Source organism: Saccharomyces eubayanus, chromosome IV, assembly GCF_001298625.1.
Source record: "Saccharomyces eubayanus strain FM1318 chromosome IV, whole genome shotgun sequence".
Lineage (NCBI taxonomy): Eukaryota > Fungi > Ascomycota > Saccharomycetes > Saccharomycetales > Saccharomycetaceae > Saccharomyces > Saccharomyces eubayanus.
Genome location: NC_030979.1, coordinates 685,891 through 703,974, shown reverse-complemented (window position 1 = coordinate 703,974; position 18,084 = coordinate 685,891). Strand labels below are relative to the sequence as shown.

General features: G+C 37.1%; 5 protein-coding genes across 5 annotated transcripts; 3 read left to right on the top strand and 2 right to left on the bottom strand.

Annotated features, from left to right (window-relative positions):
• Window positions 1-1,200: 1,200 nt before the first annotated feature.
• SUP45 (translation termination factor eRF1) lies at window positions 1,201-2,514 on the top strand (the record flags this gene model as incomplete). Its single annotated transcript, XM_018364376.1, has 1 exon — window positions 1,201-2,514. One exon carries the CDS (start codon window positions 1,201-1,203, stop codon window positions 2,512-2,514), a length of 1,314 nt encoding a protein of 437 aa, XP_018223177.1.
• A 226-nt stretch (window positions 2,515-2,740) lies between these two features.
• On the bottom strand, window positions 2,741-5,119 carry MAK5 (ATP-dependent RNA helicase; the record flags this gene model as incomplete). Its single annotated transcript, XM_018364375.1, has 1 exon — window positions 2,741-5,119. One exon carries the CDS (start codon window positions 5,117-5,119, stop codon window positions 2,741-2,743), a length of 2,379 nt encoding a protein of 792 aa, XP_018223176.1.
• Window positions 5,120-5,385: 266 nt separating this feature from the next.
• On the top strand, window positions 5,386-6,399 carry BMT2 (25S rRNA (adenine2142-N1)-methyltransferase; the record flags this gene model as incomplete). Its single annotated transcript, XM_018364374.1, has 1 exon — window positions 5,386-6,399. One exon carries the CDS (start codon window positions 5,386-5,388, stop codon window positions 6,397-6,399), a length of 1,014 nt encoding a protein of 337 aa, XP_018223175.1.
• A 393-nt stretch (window positions 6,400-6,792) lies between these two features.
• Window positions 6,793-16,110, top strand: IRA1 (GTPase-activating protein IRA1; the record flags this gene model as incomplete). The annotated part of the gene is made up of 1 exon (XM_018364373.1): window positions 6,793-16,110. The coding sequence occupies one exon, from the start codon at window positions 6,793-6,795 to the stop codon at window positions 16,108-16,110; it is 9,318 nt and encodes a 3,105-aa protein (XP_018223174.1).
• Window positions 16,111-16,334: 224 nt separating this feature from the next.
• Window positions 16,335-17,852, bottom strand: ATG42 (carboxypeptidase C; the record flags this gene model as incomplete). Its single annotated transcript, XM_018364372.1, has 1 exon — window positions 16,335-17,852. One exon carries the CDS (start codon window positions 17,850-17,852, stop codon window positions 16,335-16,337), a length of 1,518 nt encoding a protein of 505 aa, XP_018223173.1.
• Between the last annotated feature and the right edge of the window lie 232 nt (window positions 17,853-18,084).

Here is an 18,084-nt window from a genome sequence, read left to right as displayed (position 1 = left end):
AATGCTGTATTACACTCCACAGCCGGAGTTACCTCATCCCTGCGAGGTGGCGCGGCTGCTAAGATAAGAAAAGCTCGATGCAACTTCACTTTCAGAAAATCCTTAAGGTATAAGGCTTTTTTGTAGAACGAAGTGAAAATAAATTCGGCACCTAGAAAAGCTCTGGGAATTAATTTGAAACTATAAATCTATCATCTTCTTGATTGGCCCTTATTTTGTTTGWGAATTTAAAAATATGCCTTTTGGTCTGAGATTTAATCCATCAAGAGGCTTGCAAAATTGCCCGTTTTGACGATCTCGGTTCCCAAGGCTTCACCGTGACGATCGGGTGAAGCGCCTATCAACAAATAGGATTCTCCTGATTGGCAAATGTAATATCTTAAAAGGCCATCAGAAACTCAACATAGGATGATGTATCAAGCCAAGCCCTGAGATAAAAAAGTATAACGATAACCTATTCCCCTTTTTGTTCTTTATCTCTTGATGGAACTGCTTTTAATGGAGGCCTTGGGTGTGTCCAAACGGAGCATTAAAATCAATAGGAGAGGTACTATACATTTATATTGGAGTTATTGAAGGCTCCAAGTTGTGAAGCTGCATTTTCGGTATATCGAAAATATTTGGGCTGCCAAATATAATTGTATCTTGAATATTGAAGAAACATTGTATAGTGCTTCTGCAATATTCTACTCTCCTGAAGCCACGTACTGAAGAAAGCAATAATAGTTGACTGTTCTTGCGCCTGGGTTCAGAGAAGTCTGTCTTTGTTAAGTGCACTATTCAAAAAGCACACTATTGGTTTACTAGTACTCATACCATTCTGCACCCAGACCATAATCCTGGAGTAACTATTAGCCTTAAAATCGTTATTTCCAAACAATATTCCACTCTTTAACTACAGATCCTAAACATACCTTTACTTCCAGTCATGCTTCCTGTCATGCTTCCTGTAGCTTTCTGTATATTCAATATTGTAATTTGATAGCGCCGGTTAATGTATTACCCGGATACAATGGTGACCCTCACTGAAAATTTTTTTTTCAGGTGTTCTGGTGCTAAACGTCAATCAATGAGATATACTTTTTTTTTACCTCCAAGATAATATTGAAATGACCTTTAACGGTAGTTTCAATCTCTACTATTCCCGATTGAAGCCTTTATTTCAACAACTAAACTAGTCGAGAAAACAGATATTTTATAATGGATAACGAGGTTGAGAAAAATATTGAAATTTGGAAGGTCAAGAAATTGGTTCAAGCTTTAGAAAAAGCTAGAGGTAATGGTACTTCTATGATTTCTTTGGTTATTCCTCCTAAAGGACAAATCTCACTTTACCAAAAAATGTTGACAGATGAATACGGTACTGCGTCAAATATTAAATCCAGAGTTAATCGTCTTTCCGTCCTATCTGCTATTACTTCCACTCAACAAAAGTTGAAGCTGTATAACACCTTACCCAAGAACGGTCTGGTTTTGTATTGTGGTGACATGATCACTGAAGATGGTAAAGAAAAGAAGGTTACTTTTGACATTGAACCATACAAACCTATCAACACAACATTATATATGTGTGATAATAAGTTTCATACAGAAGTTCTTTCCGAATTACTGCAAGCAGATGATAAGTTTGGTTTTATAGTAATGGACGGTCAAGGTACTTTGTTTGGTTCCGTTTCTGGTAACACGAGGACTGTTTTGCATAAATTTACTGTCGATTTGCCAAAAAAGCATGGTAGAGGTGGTCAATCTGCTCTTCGTTTTGCTCGTTTAAGAGAAGAAAAGAGACATAACTACGTCAGAAAAGTCGCTGAAGTTGCTGTTCAAAATTTCATCACCAATGACAAAGTTAACGTGAAAGGTTTAATCTTGGCCGGTTCCGCCGATTTCAAAACCGATTTAGCCAAATCCGAACTATTTGATCCAAGATTGGCGTGTAAAGTTATTTCCATTGTAGATGTTTCGTATGGTGGTGAAAATGGTTTCAACCAAGCTATCGAACTATCTGCAGAAGCTTTAGCCAATGTTAAATACGTCCAAGAAAAGAAACTACTGGAAGCATACTTTGACGAAATTTCTCAAGATACAGGTAAATTCTGTTACGGTATAGATGACACTTTAAAGGCTTTAGATTTGGGTGCAGTGGAGAAGCTAATTGTTTTCGAAAATTTAGAAACTATTAGATACACATTCAAAGACGCTGAAGACAATGAGGTCATAAAATTTGCCGAACCAGAAGCCAAGGACAAGTCGTACGCCATTGACAAAGCCACAGGACAAGAAATGGATGCTGTCACTGAAGAACCTTTGATTGAATGGCTAGCTGCTAACTACAAGAGCTTCGGTGCCACTTTAGAATTTATCACAGATAAGTCTTCTGAAGGTGCGCAATTCGTGACCGGGTTTGGTGGTATTGGTGCAATGCTACGTTATAAGGTTAACTTTGAGCAACTACTTGATGAATCTGAAGATGAATATTACGATGAAGATGATGGATCTGATTATGATTTCATTTAAATAAAAGGGGGGAGAAAAATCAAAATCAAAAAGAACTTAATCATTTTATTAAATCAGAATTGAGTTCGCTTTTGATTTTTTGTACAATATAATACATACTTGAAAAATCTTTTTGCTCCATATTGAGCTAATTCTTTTGTTAAAATACATAGCAAGTCAGAAAATTATATATGTTATGTATGAGTAACGGTGAAATAGATAAATTATTTTCTCAAATATCTGATAATTAATTATTTCCCTTTTTCTTTTTTTTTAATGTTTCTAAAGCATCCATCCTTTCATGGCCAATGATAGTATTATGACCTCTCTTTTTGACCAGATTATCAGCCAGATTTACTAACCCACCTGTTAAATATTTTTGTCTCCTATCTTTACGTATAGGCTCTGATAGTATGTCGTTTAATTCAGCTTTCATTGCTCTCACTTTATCCTTATTTATAGTCTTTTGTATTTTCCTATTTTTATTCTTTAATAAGAAAGAGTCTGTATTACTTTTTGATATGTCATCATCATCAGAATCGACATCAATACCTAACTCATCGGCCGCTTTCTTCAACCAATTGTCATCTTTTCTCAAGGAGTTTGACGCTATTTCATGATCAGCCAATTCACCAGATAATCTACTTCTTTCTCTTAATTGGGAAACAATATCAGTTTCGATTGGTAACAAGGGCACAGTATTCTGCCATTTGATAGCCTTTCTACTCGTTGGCTTAGTATTAAAATCTGCTGAAACGCCGTTTTTTGCAGCCAGTGTCTTTCTAAGTTTTCTTAACGGGCCCATGGATTCTTGTGGTGAACAAATCATTATAGAAACACCCTCAGAGCCCGCTCTTGCAGTTCTGCCCGATCTATGAATATAAATATCGGTAGATCTTGGTAAATGGTAATGGATAACGTGCTGGACACCAGGAATGTCCAGACCTCTTGCAGCAACATCACTTGCAATCAACACTGTGGAGAGTTGAACAGAATCAGGATTTGAATGATTTATTGTCTTTTGTTTAGCACTCTGTAGTTTAAACCTTTCTAAGTTTTTCAAACGATTCTTTTGAGTCATCGAAGAGTGAATTTGGAAAGCTGGAATCCTTAAATTGTTTAAGTATACGGTCAGTTTCTTCACAGAATCAATAGCATTACAAAAGATTAAGGTTGTACCTGGAAACATTGTTAAAAAGTAATAACAATACAAGTCACGCTCTAGCGGAGGGCATTCAATCAGAGATTCTTTGATTTGTGAGCTAACCTTCGACTCTGGATTTGCGTCTATTATCACTGGTTTTGAGTTGAATTGAACTTTGTTCATCAAATGGTTTATTACGGCATTCAATTCATCTTCATTGTTTTTGAATTTCTGGTCCCTAGCCTTATGAGACGAAGATAGTTTATCGAACAGATCGATGGAGAAAGTTGCAGAAAAAATTAAAGTTTGCCAAAACACGTTATCATTTTCAGAATTTTTTATTTTGCTTTTCTTCCTTTCCACTGATAAATATTTAATAATTTTTTCGAATTCGTCAAAATGACCGTCTTGTAACAACCTATCAGCTTCATCAAGAATTAATGTGTCAATTTGGGAGAATCTTTTAATTAAGTCGGCGTCTTTTTCCAACAGTTCTAAAAATCTACCTGGCGTTGCAATAACAATTTGACCACTATTGTCGTACTTTAGTAGACGCTGTTGCTTTTGAATAGAAAGACCACCAGTTAAAGATAATATAGAGTATTGGGATTTTTCTAGGACCGGTTCAGAAATTTTCTTCAAGTGGTCAGTCACTTGATGCGCTAGTTCTCTTGTTGGTGTGAAGATTAACGATATAGGTTTTTTGTTTTTCTGAGAAAAATTAGTAACCAGTTGCTCTACAATTGGAATACCATAGGCCAATGTCTTACCTGAACCTGTAGAGGCTTTACCCATGACATCTTTGCCTTTCAAAATGACCGGAATAGATTTTTTTTGAATTTCTGTTGGTCTGAGGAAATTTAACTTCTGTAAACTCTGTAAAGTCGTCATTGATAGAGGAGCAAGCTTTGTCCATTCTGGTAGGTTGACAGGAGAAATATCATCAATATTAATGTTTTGGTTGAAGACATTTTCCTTCAAGACATCTTCATCCTCATCTTCATCCTCATCCTTTTCATCCACGTCCTTCTTATCCTCATCCTCGTCCTTGTTGTCATCATTTGAATTAGCATCCTTTTCTTCATTTTGTTCATCTTCGTCAGAGGAGGAGTACGAAGCTGCACTCAACTCTCCTTCTTCAAAGTCATCCAAGTTCTTGAATTCCAGGAGCTCGGATTCTGAATCTGAACTTAAAACAGGACTTGATACAGATTGAGTATCATCTGGTACCTTTTTAGTCTCAGTTTTTTCTTTAGAGTTATTTTTGACCACTTTTGAATCATTTCTAGCGACAAAATTTACTTTACCGTTGACTATTTTGACATCCACACCATCGATTTCTTCTAAGCCATAAAACCCACCAAAATCATCCAGAGTATCTGGAACTTCTACAGGTTTCCAATTTAGTTTTGATTCATCTACGATCATTTCCTGTGGCTTTGCAACAGGCTTTTTCTTTTGAGGAAGTCTTTTCCTACCCATGATGGAAAATTCAGCGATACAGTTCTTTGGCCTAAAAACCTCTAGGTAATGATGAGACTCAAACAATTAAAGGCGACAAAGGCTTGTTAAATAGATATTGCAAGTGAGCTCATCGCTGGAAAACTTTTTCAGAAGAAAAAAAACCTGCCGAAGTGAACTTGCTGCGGGTTCCGTAGGATGAAAAAAATAAAGTAAACTGTAAAAGCGATGAGCTTAGTTTAGCTTGAGGATAGCAGTAGTTGAAGCGGCATTGCTAGAAAATCGCAATGCAATCCAGGAGATCAAAGAGCATCACTGGCAAGAGAAAGCAAGTAGGAAACAGTGTGGCGAGGGTGATCAAGCCGCAAAAGACGAGAAAGATAATACGAAGATTCCACCATTTAATTAACAAACGAGAATCTATATGCCAGTTTTTATGTCTTACGGAGGGTTTAGATGAGGCCAATGAGAAGAAAAATGATATGATTATCTTAGCCAGCACTAAGGGTAATGCAAATCTAAGCAAGTATTATGAAGACGGCAAATCACAAGCCTTCAATGAAGTTATGGAAGCACAACTGTTAAAGTTACATTCCTTGGTCAATAATGAAACAAACTCGAAAGAGGCATGTGATCTCGCTACAATGTACACATTACTTGGTTATATAATGAATCAAATCGATGCGCTGGGCGGATTGGAAACTTATCAAATTGCCAGTCAAAATGGACAGTTGAAGGGACGTGGAGGAGACACATCCAAATTACTCGAGAAATGGACCCGACCCCTGTTAGGAAACCGTTCTGGGGCCATCGCGTTGGAAATTGGTTCGCTAAGTTCAGAAAACCGTATATCACAGTGTGGGCTCTTTCGAGAGGTTGTTCGTATAGATTTACAAAAGCACGAAGGCGTTGCAAAGCAAGACTTCATGGAAAGACCGCTACCGGAAAGCGAAAACGATAGATTCGACTTGATATCCTGCTCCCTAGTCCTGAATTTTGTCAAGAACCACAAGGACCGTGGTGCGATGTGCCACCGCATGATTGAGTTCCTGAAGCCACAAGGCTACATCTTTATCGTTCTTCCACAAGCCTGCGTGGCGCACTCAAGGTATTGCAACGAATCACTGCTACAGAAGCTCTTCGCATCGATTGGGCTCATACTGCTAAACAGCCACCAGAGCGACAAACTATACTATTGCCTGTACCAGTTGCAGAAGGCTCCATCACAGCTCAAGGGCTTTTCAAAGAGAGTTAAAATCAACGATGGCCCTGGGCTGAACAATTTTGGCATTACCCTCTGAATAAGCCGACGCCGCCTGAAAGTTTTTCATAAAGGGATACAATATAGATAGATATGTATAGAACGTAGAAAGATGGACAGATGAACCTTGTATAGAAGTACTACAAGAACGCTGTTCATATAAGTGCAATATACTAAGTTTGTGCTGTTTTACATATCTGTTAAGGAGTGAAGACTAACTGGTCTTTTTTTCCCCGTTTAAGTGTACAGCCCCGGCACCCGTTTACGTTCTGATCCTTCTATTGATTGGCATCAGACACAAATCATTTTTCCGATCCGTGAATAAGACATTATAAAAGGCATACATATACAAGTAGCTAGTTTATCACCGCCAAAAAATTTCAAAACAGAGCCGTTCCATTCAGCCCAACAGAAAGATTAAAGCCTTACGCTAATGAGTCAAAGTGATCCGAAAAATAAACCATCTCCCATGGAATGTTCCCTAACGAAACATCTTTATTTCGATAGGCTTTTACATATTCTCCCTATTGAATCTAAATTGAAGACATATGCAGATGTGGAGGCAGATCAGGTTTTCAATTCGTGTAGGTCCATTATTCTAAATATAGCTATAACGAAAGATTTGAATCCTATCATTAATAACACACTTAAAGTGATCGACGTGATTGTTCAAGATGAAGAGATCACCTCTGATAACATTACCGATGATATTGCACACTCCGTATTGGTTCTTTTAAGACTACTAAGTGATGTTTTTGAGTATTACTGGGACCAGAACAACGACTTTAAGAAGATCAGAAACGATAACTATAAACCAGGCTTTTCTAGCCATAGGCCGAACTTCCATACGTCTAGACCAAAGCATGCAATGATTGATCCGACTTTAGCCATAGCGTTATTATGCCAAGTTTCTAAACTGAAATTCAATACGAGAACCCTAAARGTCTTGCAGAATATGTCTCATCATCTTTATGGTAATGCCACCATTCAAAGTTCTAGCATTTTGCCCAGTTCACAAGATTTTTTGGAAAAGAGGAATTATCCAGCATATACCGATAAAATAGATTTAACAATAGATTATATTCAGAGGTTTATATCTGCTTCCAACCATGCAGAGTACACTAACTGTGTCAAGACAAAAGTTGTAGCACCTTTATTAATATCACACACACTTACTGAATTAGGCGTCGTACAGCACTTGGATCTGTTTGGTTGCACATACTTGACCAACAAAAATTTGTTGGCGTACTTAGATATTTTGCAGCATCTATCAAGTTATATGAAAAGAACCATATTTCACTCCCTGTTGTTATATTATGCCTCCAAAGCTTTCCTATTTTGGATAATGGCTAGGCCGAAAGAATATGTTAAAATCTACACTAATTTAGTGTCATCCAATGACAATAACGCAACATCTTCAGACTCAGGTACTGAGCATTCTGGCTTGAATACTTCCGATAAAACATCTATATCCCAATTAGTTTCACTTTTGTTTGATAACGTTTACTCTACTTTTAATGTATCGTCATTATTAACCAACGTCTACAATGATCATCACCACCATATCCATCACTCTTCCTCTTCATCAAAAACTAATAGTAACAACACTAACAGTCCAAACTCTGTATCAAAATCATCAACAAAGCAATCGAGTACGAACGTATCTGGTAATGTTTCTCCGATTCCGTCATGCACACAAGGAAATGATACCTCACCTACTTCTCCCATGGCAACACTAAGTTCACCCTTGAATCCGAATATCATGGGGTACCCATTGTCTCCAATAGCCTCAGCATTAGTGGACCCAAGCATCAACACATCGACTACAACTGCGGTATTAAATAGAAGTACTGATACCACCACAGCAAACAATAGTAGTAATAATAACAATAACAATAACAATAATAATAATAATAATAATAATAACAATGATAACGCTAATTTCAATAATATTCCACACCACATTTTTTCCTTAGATGATATTTCATCGTTCAATTCAAGCAGAAAATCGCTTAATCTCGACGACAACAACTCCTCTTTTCTTTGGGATAATTCACAAAAGTTAAATGCATTAATGGGAAATACGAATGTACATCCAGCTGTGAATAATCCACAGTCTTCGAACGCACATTGTTCTTTAAACTATATGGAAAATATCATGGAATTATATTCAAATTATACGGGATCGGAATTGTCTTCTCATACTGCAGTATTAAGGTTTCTGATTGTCCTGACTTTATTGGACAGTGAAGTGTACGATGAGATGAATTCAAACTCATATAGAAAAATATCGGAACCAATTTTAAATGCTAATTCTAAGGATTCCAGTAGTTCAGGCTGGGGCTCAGCATCGAAAAATCCAAGTATTAAGCATCTTACTCATGGTTTAAAGAAACTTACTTTACAACAAGGTAAAAAACGTAATGTCAAGTTTTTGACATATTTAATGAAAAATTTGAATGGCGGACAATTCGTTTCAGATGTATCGCTAATTGATTCTATCAGATCTGTTTTATTCTTGATGACAATGACTTCTTCTATATCCCAAATTGACTCAAATATTAGTTCCGTCGTTTTTTCGAAGAGGCTATTTAACCTGTTGGGTCAAAACTTAGAGGTTGGTTCAAATTGGAATTCTGCAACATCGAACACTTTCATTACCCACTGTACCGAAAGGAATCCTGTTATTCATAGGCGTTTACAATTGGAGTTTTTTGCAAGTGGTCTACAATTAGATCCTGATTTATTTTTGAGACATTTACAATTGGAAAAGGAACTAGCTCATATAGACCTACCTAAAATATCGTTATACACCGAAGGGTTCAGGGTGTTTTTTCACCTAGTAAGTACCAAAAAATTACATGAAGATATTGCAGAAAAGACTTCTGCTCCTCTGAAAAGGTTGTTTTGCATCATCGCGGATATTTTGTTGAAGGCAACCCCTTATTTTGATGACAATGTGACTAGAATTATCGGTTCAATCTTAGATGGACATATTTTAGATCAATTTGATGCTGCTAGAACACTTACCAAGGACGACCGTGTCAGTTATGATACTTCTGCCAGCATTCAGACTGAACCATCCAACATTAATCATGATTTGTCAGATGTTTCATTGGTCTCTTCCCTTTCACAATCACCACTATCTTTCAACTCAGGCACTAATATTGCTAACGCACGATCCTGGGAAATTCAATCAATTTTGCCAACTTTATCAAACAGATCAAGCGCTTCTGATTTAAGTTTGCCTAATGTTTTGACAAATTCTTTGGAAGCTCAACAAAGCAATAATGCAATTCCGTTATCTCAGAGGCTATCTGGAGTGTCTACCAGTAAGAGATACGCTTCGCCGAACGATTCAGAAAGATCACGACAAAGTCCATATTCTTCTCCCCCGCAATTACAACAAGGTGATTTGCCTTCTCCTCTCTCGATTCTTTCTACTGGAGCTGGATTTGCTTCAAGTCATTCAATGGCAACAACTCCCACGATTTTGAAAAACATTAAATCTCCAAAACCTAACAGGTCAAAGAAAATTGCAGATGATAAACAATTAAAACAGCCTATGCATACTAAAATAGTGCTTAGTGATAATGATGAAGCACGAAGAATTATGATGAATATTTTTAGCATTTTTAAAAGAATGACAAATTGGTTTATTCGTCCAAATGCTAACGCTGAATTTCCAAAGACCTTTACAGACATTATAAAGCCACTATTTGTGGCTATACTAGATTCAAATCAAAGACTACAAGTTACTGCACAAGCCTTTATTGAAATTCCGTTAAGTTATATAGCCGCTTTCGAAGATATCGATAATGAGCTTGACCCAAAAGTGTTAAATGACCACTACTTGTTATGTACATACGCTATAACCTTATTCGCATCCTCGCTATTTGATCTGAAGCTAGAAAATGGCAAAAGAGAAATGTTACTAGGCATTATTGTCAAATTTCAACAAGTTCGTTCGTATCTATCAAATTTAGCACAAAAACACAATTTGGTCCAGGCAGTTATTACGACGGAAAGATTAACGTTGCCCTTACTAGTTGGTGCTATTGGAAGCGGAATCTTTATTTCACTATATTGTAGTCGTGGAAATACGCCGCGTTTATTGAAGGTATCGTGTTGTGAATTTTTACACTCCCTGAGATTTTATCAAAAAGTTGTAGGGCCATTAGACGAGTACTCCATTTACAATATTGATTTTATAGATTCTATGGCCCAAGACAATTTTACTGCCTCAGGGTCAGTCGCTTTCCAACGTCGTTTAAGGAATAACATTTTGACTTACATTAAAGGATCTGATTCGATCCTTCTGGACGCGATGGACGTAATTTATAAGAAATGGTTTTACTTCAGTTGTTCAAAAGCTCTTACGCAGGAAGAATTGGTTGATTTCAGAAGCCTTGCAGGCATTTTGGCATCGATGTCAGGCATTCTTTCTGACATGCGAGAGTTTGAGAAAAATAAAAATGCCACGACTAATAATGAAACCAGATCATCATTTGACTTGCGAAATCCTGTTTATGATATACACAACGAACTTAAATTTGAACTTACCAAAAAAATGAATTACTTTGTTTCAAAACAATGCCAATGGTTGAATAATTCAAATTTGTTGACGAGAGAAAATTCAAGAGATATTTTGAGCACTGAATTGCATCCGCTTTCTTTTGACTTATTATTTGATAATTTGAGAGTAAAGATAAATGAATTGACATCGGTTGATCTTTCGAAGCCTTATGAGGATTCATCTTTCGTCTTATTAGAACAAATCATAATCATAATAAGAACGATATTAAAGAGGGACGACGACGAAAAAACAATGCTGCTCTTTCTCAACGACTTACTTGATGCCGTTACTAAACTAACTGAAATAGTTGAAAAAATCTCGGTGCTGTCATCAAAGTATTATAAGGGAATTATTCAAATGTCTAAAATGTTTAGAGCATTTGAGCACTCTGAATCAAACTTGGGTATCTCAAACCATTTCCACTTGAAGAATGAGTGGCTGAAATCAGTTATTGGTTGGTTCAAATTGTCCATCAACAAAGACTATGATTTTGAGAATTTGTCGAAACCACTAAGAGAGATGGATTTACAAAAGAGGGATGAGGATTTTCTTTATATCGACACCTCTATAGAATCCGCAAAAGCATTGGCATATCTGACACGTAACGTTCCGCTAGAAGTTCCGCCCTCGAGTTCAAAAGAAGACTGGAATAGATCCTCCACAATATTATTTGGTAACCATTTCACTATACTGTTAAAAGGTTTAGAAAAAAGTGCAGACCTGAACCAGTTTCCGGTTTCATTGAGGCATAAGATAAGTATACTTAACGAAAATGTAATCATTGCTCTAACAAACTTATCTAATGCTAACGTCGATGTCTCCTTAAAGTTTACTTTACCAATGGGTTATTCTACAAATAAGGATATCAGAATTGCTTTTTTGAGAGTTTTCATTGATATTGTGTCAAATTATCCAGTTAACCCCGAGAAGCATGAAATGGACAAGACACTGGCGGTGGACGATATGCTGAGATATGTGATTAAGAATCCAATACTCGCGTTTTTTGGCAGTTTGGCTTGTCCACCCGCCGATGTAGATCTATACGCTGGGGGGTTCTTGAATGCTTTTGAGACGCGAAATGCATCACATATCCTCGTCACCGAACTTCTTAGCCAAGAAATTAAACGGGCCGCAAAGTCAGATGATATACTGAGAAGAAACAGTTGTGCAACCAGAGTGTTATCGCTTTATGCCAGGTCTAGAGGTAACAAGTATTTGATAAAAACTTTAAGACCTGTCCTGCAAGAAATAGTCGACCATAAGGAGTCGTTTGAAATTGAAAAGATGAAAGCTGAATCCAAAAACTCTGAGGATATGTTAGATTTGTTCGAAAAAAGTATGACAAAATTAATTGATGCAATCACAAATTCTATCGGAGATTTCCCGATAGAGTTAATCGATGTCTGTAAAACTATTTATGATGTTACAAGTGTCAATTTCCCTGACTACGCGTACATTGCAGTAGGATCTTTTGTATTTTTGAGATTTATCGGGCCCGCTTTGGTAAGCCCTGATTCAGAAAATATCATTATTGTCACGCATGCCCATGACAGGAAGCCATTTATCACATTAGCTAAAGTTATCCAAAGTCTAGCCAATGGTAGAGAAAATATGTTTAAAAGTGATATTTTAGCTTCAAAAGAGGAATTTTTAAAGGTCTGTAGTGATAAGATATTCGGATTCTTGTCAAGATTATGCAAGATACCTACTGATAACTTTACCGTTAATGTGAGAAAAGATCCCACGCCGATAAGTTTTGACTATTCTTTTCTGCACAAGTTCCTTTATCTTAACGATCTCAGCATTCGAAAAGAAATCATCAAAGAATCAAATTTACCTGGTGAGTTCAACTTCTTAAAGGAAACCGCTATATTCAACAATAGAATACTTGGAGTAATGGGCCAGCCACAGATGGAAATCAAAAATGAAATTCCCCCTTTCGTCGTCGAAAATCGAGAGAAATACCCCTTATTATATGAATTTATGAGTCGGTATGCTTTTAAAAAAGTGGATTTAAATGAAGAAGAAGACGATGCACCATTTGTGCATGAATCGATGACATTGGATGGTATGCAAATTATAGTTGTAACATTCACAAATTCCCAGTACAATAATGTCGTGATGGATTTGCTGGTTTATAAAGTATTGCAAATATATGCGAGAATGTGGTCAACAAAGCACTATGTCATTATCGATTGTACGACGTTTTATAGTGGACAAGCTAATTTTCAAAAGCTAACTACACTATTTTTTAGTCTAATACCAGAACAAGCATCAAATAACTGTATGGGATGCTATTATTTCAATGTCAATAAAGTATTTATGGACCAGTGGACCGCATCGTATACGGTAGAAAACCCCTATTTAATGGGTGATATTCCCCATTGTTTCATCAATAGTAGTAGCGATCAAAATCTGATAAAATCATTAGGATTGAGTGGAAAAAGTACTGAAGTTTTAAAGGATGTACGAGTTACTTTGCATGAAATTACTCTTTACGATAAGGAAAAGAAGAAATTTTGCCCTGTTTCGTTAAAAATAGGAAACAAGTACTTCCAAGTCCTCCACGAAATTCCTCAGTTGTACAAAGCTATGGACAATTCGTTAAGCGTTAAATTTAACAATGTTTATAAGATATCAGATTTACTTTCAGTTGATGTCTCTAGTACTACTGGTGTTTCTTCAGAATTTACTTTAACTTTCGACAATGAAGAGAAATTAGTCTTCTGTAGCCCCAAGTTCCTAGAAATTGTGAAAATGTTTTACTATGCCCAATTGAAGATGGAAGAAGAATTTGGCACAGACTTTTCAAATGACGTATCACTTTCATTGTCTTCTTCTGCAGTTAACACTTCTGACCCTAATGTGAAAGAAGTCGGTGAAATTATATCACATTTATCACTGGTAATCCTTGTAGGTCTATTCAACGAGGACGATCTCGTCAAGAATATATCTTACAATCTTCTTGTGGCAACACAAGAAGCATTCGGCTTGGATTTTGGGACTAGACTTCACAAATCCCCAGAAACATATGTGCCAGACGATACCACTACGTTCTTGGCTCTAATATTCAAAGCCTTTTCGGAATCATCGACCGAGTTAACTCCATATATATGGAAGTATATGCTGGAAGGTCTTGAAAATAATGTAATTCCTCAAGAACATATACCAACGGTTGTTTCTTCGCTATCATATTGGGTGCCAAACTTATATGAACATGTATATTTGGCAAATGACGAAGAAGGTCCAGAGACAATCTCACGTATAATTTACAGTTTGATCAGATTGACGGTAAAAGAGCCAAATTTTACGACAGCTTACCTTCAGCAAATCTGGTTTTTACTGGCTTTGGATGGTCGTCTCACAAATATCATTGTTGAAGAAATAGTAAGCCATGCGCTGGATAGAGATTCTGAAAACAGGGACTGGATGAAAGCCGTCTCGATACTAACCAGTTTTCCAACAACAGAGATAGCTTGCCAAGTGATAGAGAAATTAATCGATATGATCAAGTCTTTCTTACCCTCTCTTGTGGTGGAGGCTTCCTCGCATAGTTGGTCGGAGCTTACTATTTTATCGAAAATCAGCGTTTCGATATTTTTCGAGTCACCGTTACTTTCGCAGATGTATTTGCCAGAAATTCTTTTTGTCGTGTCTTTGTTAATCGATGTTGGTCCCACTGAAATACGAGTTTCGTTGTATGAGCTATTGATGAATGTTTGCCACTCTTTAACCAATAATGAATCGTTGCCTGATGGCAACAGAAAGAATCTAGATATGGTCTGCGCAACTTTTGCCCGTCAAAAGTTGAATTTTGTTTCTGGTTTTAGCCAAGGAAAGGGCAAAATTTTGCCAAACTTCAATGCCTCCTCTTTCTCAAGTAAGTTCGGGACATTAGACCTTTTCACACAAAACATTATGTTACTGATGAAATATGGTTCTATTTCTGAAAGCGCACAATGGGAAACTAAGTATAAGAAGTATTTGATGGATTCGATTTTTGGTCATCGATCGTTCTTCTCTGCGAGAGCCATGATGATTTTGGGTATTATGAGCAAATCGCACACATCTCTTTTTCTTTGTAAAGAACTCCTGGTGGAGACTATGAAAGTTTTCGCACAGCCAATTGTTGACGATGAGCAAATGTTCATTATTATAGCGCATATCTTCACATATAGCAAGATCGTTGAAGGACTAGATCCCACTTCAGATTTAATGAAAGAGCTCTTTTGGCTGGCTACCATATGTGTTGAATCTCCCCACCCGTTATTATTTGAAGGAGGTCTTCTGTTTATGGTGAGCTGTTTGAAGCAACTGTATACAATACATTTACAACTTGATTTTAATGGCAAATCTTTAGCAAGGAAATTAATGGAATCGAGAAAATTTGCTGCCACTCTTCTTGTAGAGTTAGAGTCATACAATGGATGCATTTGGAACGAAGACAATTTTCCACATATTATCCTTGGATTCATTGCAAATGGTTTGTCTATCCCTGTTGTGAAAGCAGCCGCGTTAGATTGTTTACAAGTTCTTTTCAAGAATACATATTATGAAAGAAAATCCGATCCAAAATCTTCAGATTATCTTTGTTACCTCTTTCTGCTGCATTTGGTATTGAGTCCTGAACAACTATCTACTTTGCTACTTGAAATCGGTTTCGAAGATGAGTTGGTACCTTTAAATAATTCACTTCAAATGCCATTAACTTTGATCAACTGGCTAAGCTCAGACTCAGAGAAGTCTAGTATAGCTTTATATCAAGGAGCTCTTGTGTTTAGCTGTGTCATGTCAGATGAGCCATGCAAGTATCGTTTTGCCGTACTGTTAAAGTACTTACTCAAAGTTAACCCTGTTTGTGTGTTCAGGTTTTACACGTTAACAAGGAAAGAGCTTAGAAGGCTATCGACATTAGAACAGTCGTCAGACGCGGTCGCCCTCTCTTTCGAAATCATCAGCCTACTTGTCACACATAGCGAGTTCAACTACCTGGAAGAGTTTAACGTCGAAATGACAGACCTCTTGAAAAAAAGAGGTTTGTCAGTTATAAAACCGCTCGATATTTTTGATCAAGAACATGTTGATAAGCTTAAGGGAGAGGGTGAACACCAAGTGGCAATTTATGAAAGGAAAAGATTAGCAACGATGATAATAGCAAGAATGACGTGCACCTAGCTTGTGAACAGGATACACGGCGACTATATAAGTTTTTAGTTTTTTTAATTATAGTTTTGTTTCTAAATCTTACGATATTTCGTTCCGAAATAGAAAATTACCTTATAGCTGGAGAAAAAGTTAACTATTTAACAGAGGATACGATAACCAAAAGTGGTCAATACAAAGCTGAATGGAAGTATAGATGTACTAAAAGCGCAAGCAACCTTTTCAAAGGTGAGACTTTAGAGTTTTGAAAAGGACTTGGAAAATTCATGGTTACCGGAAATCCAGCTGTTAACCATTTGTAAACTTGCCTCCGGTTGATCATAGGGCACCATGTGGCCTGCATCAAATACCCTTAAAAAGGTAAAGGGGCCATAGTTCTTGACTTGTCCAAACTCTTCACCAGTTTCGTCACTAACCCATGATCTCAACCTTCTTCTCTGATACCTAGATTTATTGATCCACTCCAGTTCATTAGTCCACGCGTGATTTCCCAACCAATTGCATATATAGTCTTTATCACCTGCATAGATCAATACCGGAATATTGTGATTTAAAAGTTCTGCAACGTATTGCTGAAATGGTTTGCTACCATCACCAGTAAACAAAAATCCTGTGAAAACGTCATTATCACAACCAGAATAGCTGTGTACGTCGGATCCTAATGTTTCTTGAACTTCGGGGAAATTCATGTACTGATCGACATACCGAAGACCGGTATAGCACATACCATCAGTACTATTGTCTTGGCACGGCCCTCTGATATCATAGACATTGAGGCCAGTCTTCGCATAAGGTTCCAAAAGGGCAGAGTCACAATAAGTTGTGGCAAGTATGCATGGGATACTCGATTTAGAAGCATAGCATAATTTATTCAATCTACGGCAACGGCCGGCAGCGTTTCTCATTTTCTTACATTCCTCAGATGAAAGAACAGGGTGATAGCCCCCCTCACCACATGCCATTGGTTCATAATAATCAGCTTGGATTAAAGGATCGGTGATACCGTTGCCGATCATGATGGAGGTCAAATTAAAGGTTCTTTCAGGATTTTTAACGACTATCTCGTGGGCAATTTGAGGAATATAATGGCCTGCGTAAGATTCCCCTGCGATATGAAAATCATTGGAACGTAAATGAGGAAAAGCTTCAAAAAATAGCTCTAAGAAAATGTAAGCATCTTTGCCTGCTAATTTTGTGGAGGAAACTTTCTCGTCACCATATGAAAATCCAACGCCTAAAGGCTGTTCCAAAAATATCATCGAAGCATTATTATTCCACGAATAAGGATTGTGGATTGGTTTCATATCAACGCCGATCGATGAGGGCCCTAGTTCGAACAACAAACCAGTGAAGGAGGAGCAACCGGGCCCACCATTCAACCAAAGTATAATTGGGTCATTAGCGGGATCATTTCTACTTTCGAAAAACCAATAAAAGAAATGTTTGGAGTCTTTATAATCCATATACCCAGACCATTGTTTGACAGTATCAATCCCTAATTTAGAGGGATCTACGCTTCTCAGCCTCAAACTATAATCCGTATCCATAGGCGAGACAAAGGTGGTAGTTAGAGAATCATCTGAGTTTAAGCGGTTCGCCTTAAGTGATTGTTGAATATTCTGTGCGAGCTTTGGTTGCTTACCAAAATTAGGAAAGGTAGCGCCATCCTCAAAAAGTGAAAAAGCTTCACAAAGGGAGACATATTTGTAGCTGACAGCAATTAGTAATACTGACGCAAGGTTTGAAAACTTCATTGTGCGTCACTATCTTCTTTTATTTAATTGTTTTTAGGCTTCTCTTTGAAATTATGATAGGTCTCCTTATATAATTTTTCTCCCCTGATAAAATGGCGATAACAGTGCATCATCTCGCCTTTCACGCAATGCTAGCGCCGCCCCGGTCATTTGTAGGAAATTTCCTAAATTGATCACATTGTAAACACGAAACATCTTCAACATACTTCAAGTAACTTTTGAAAAAGAGGGC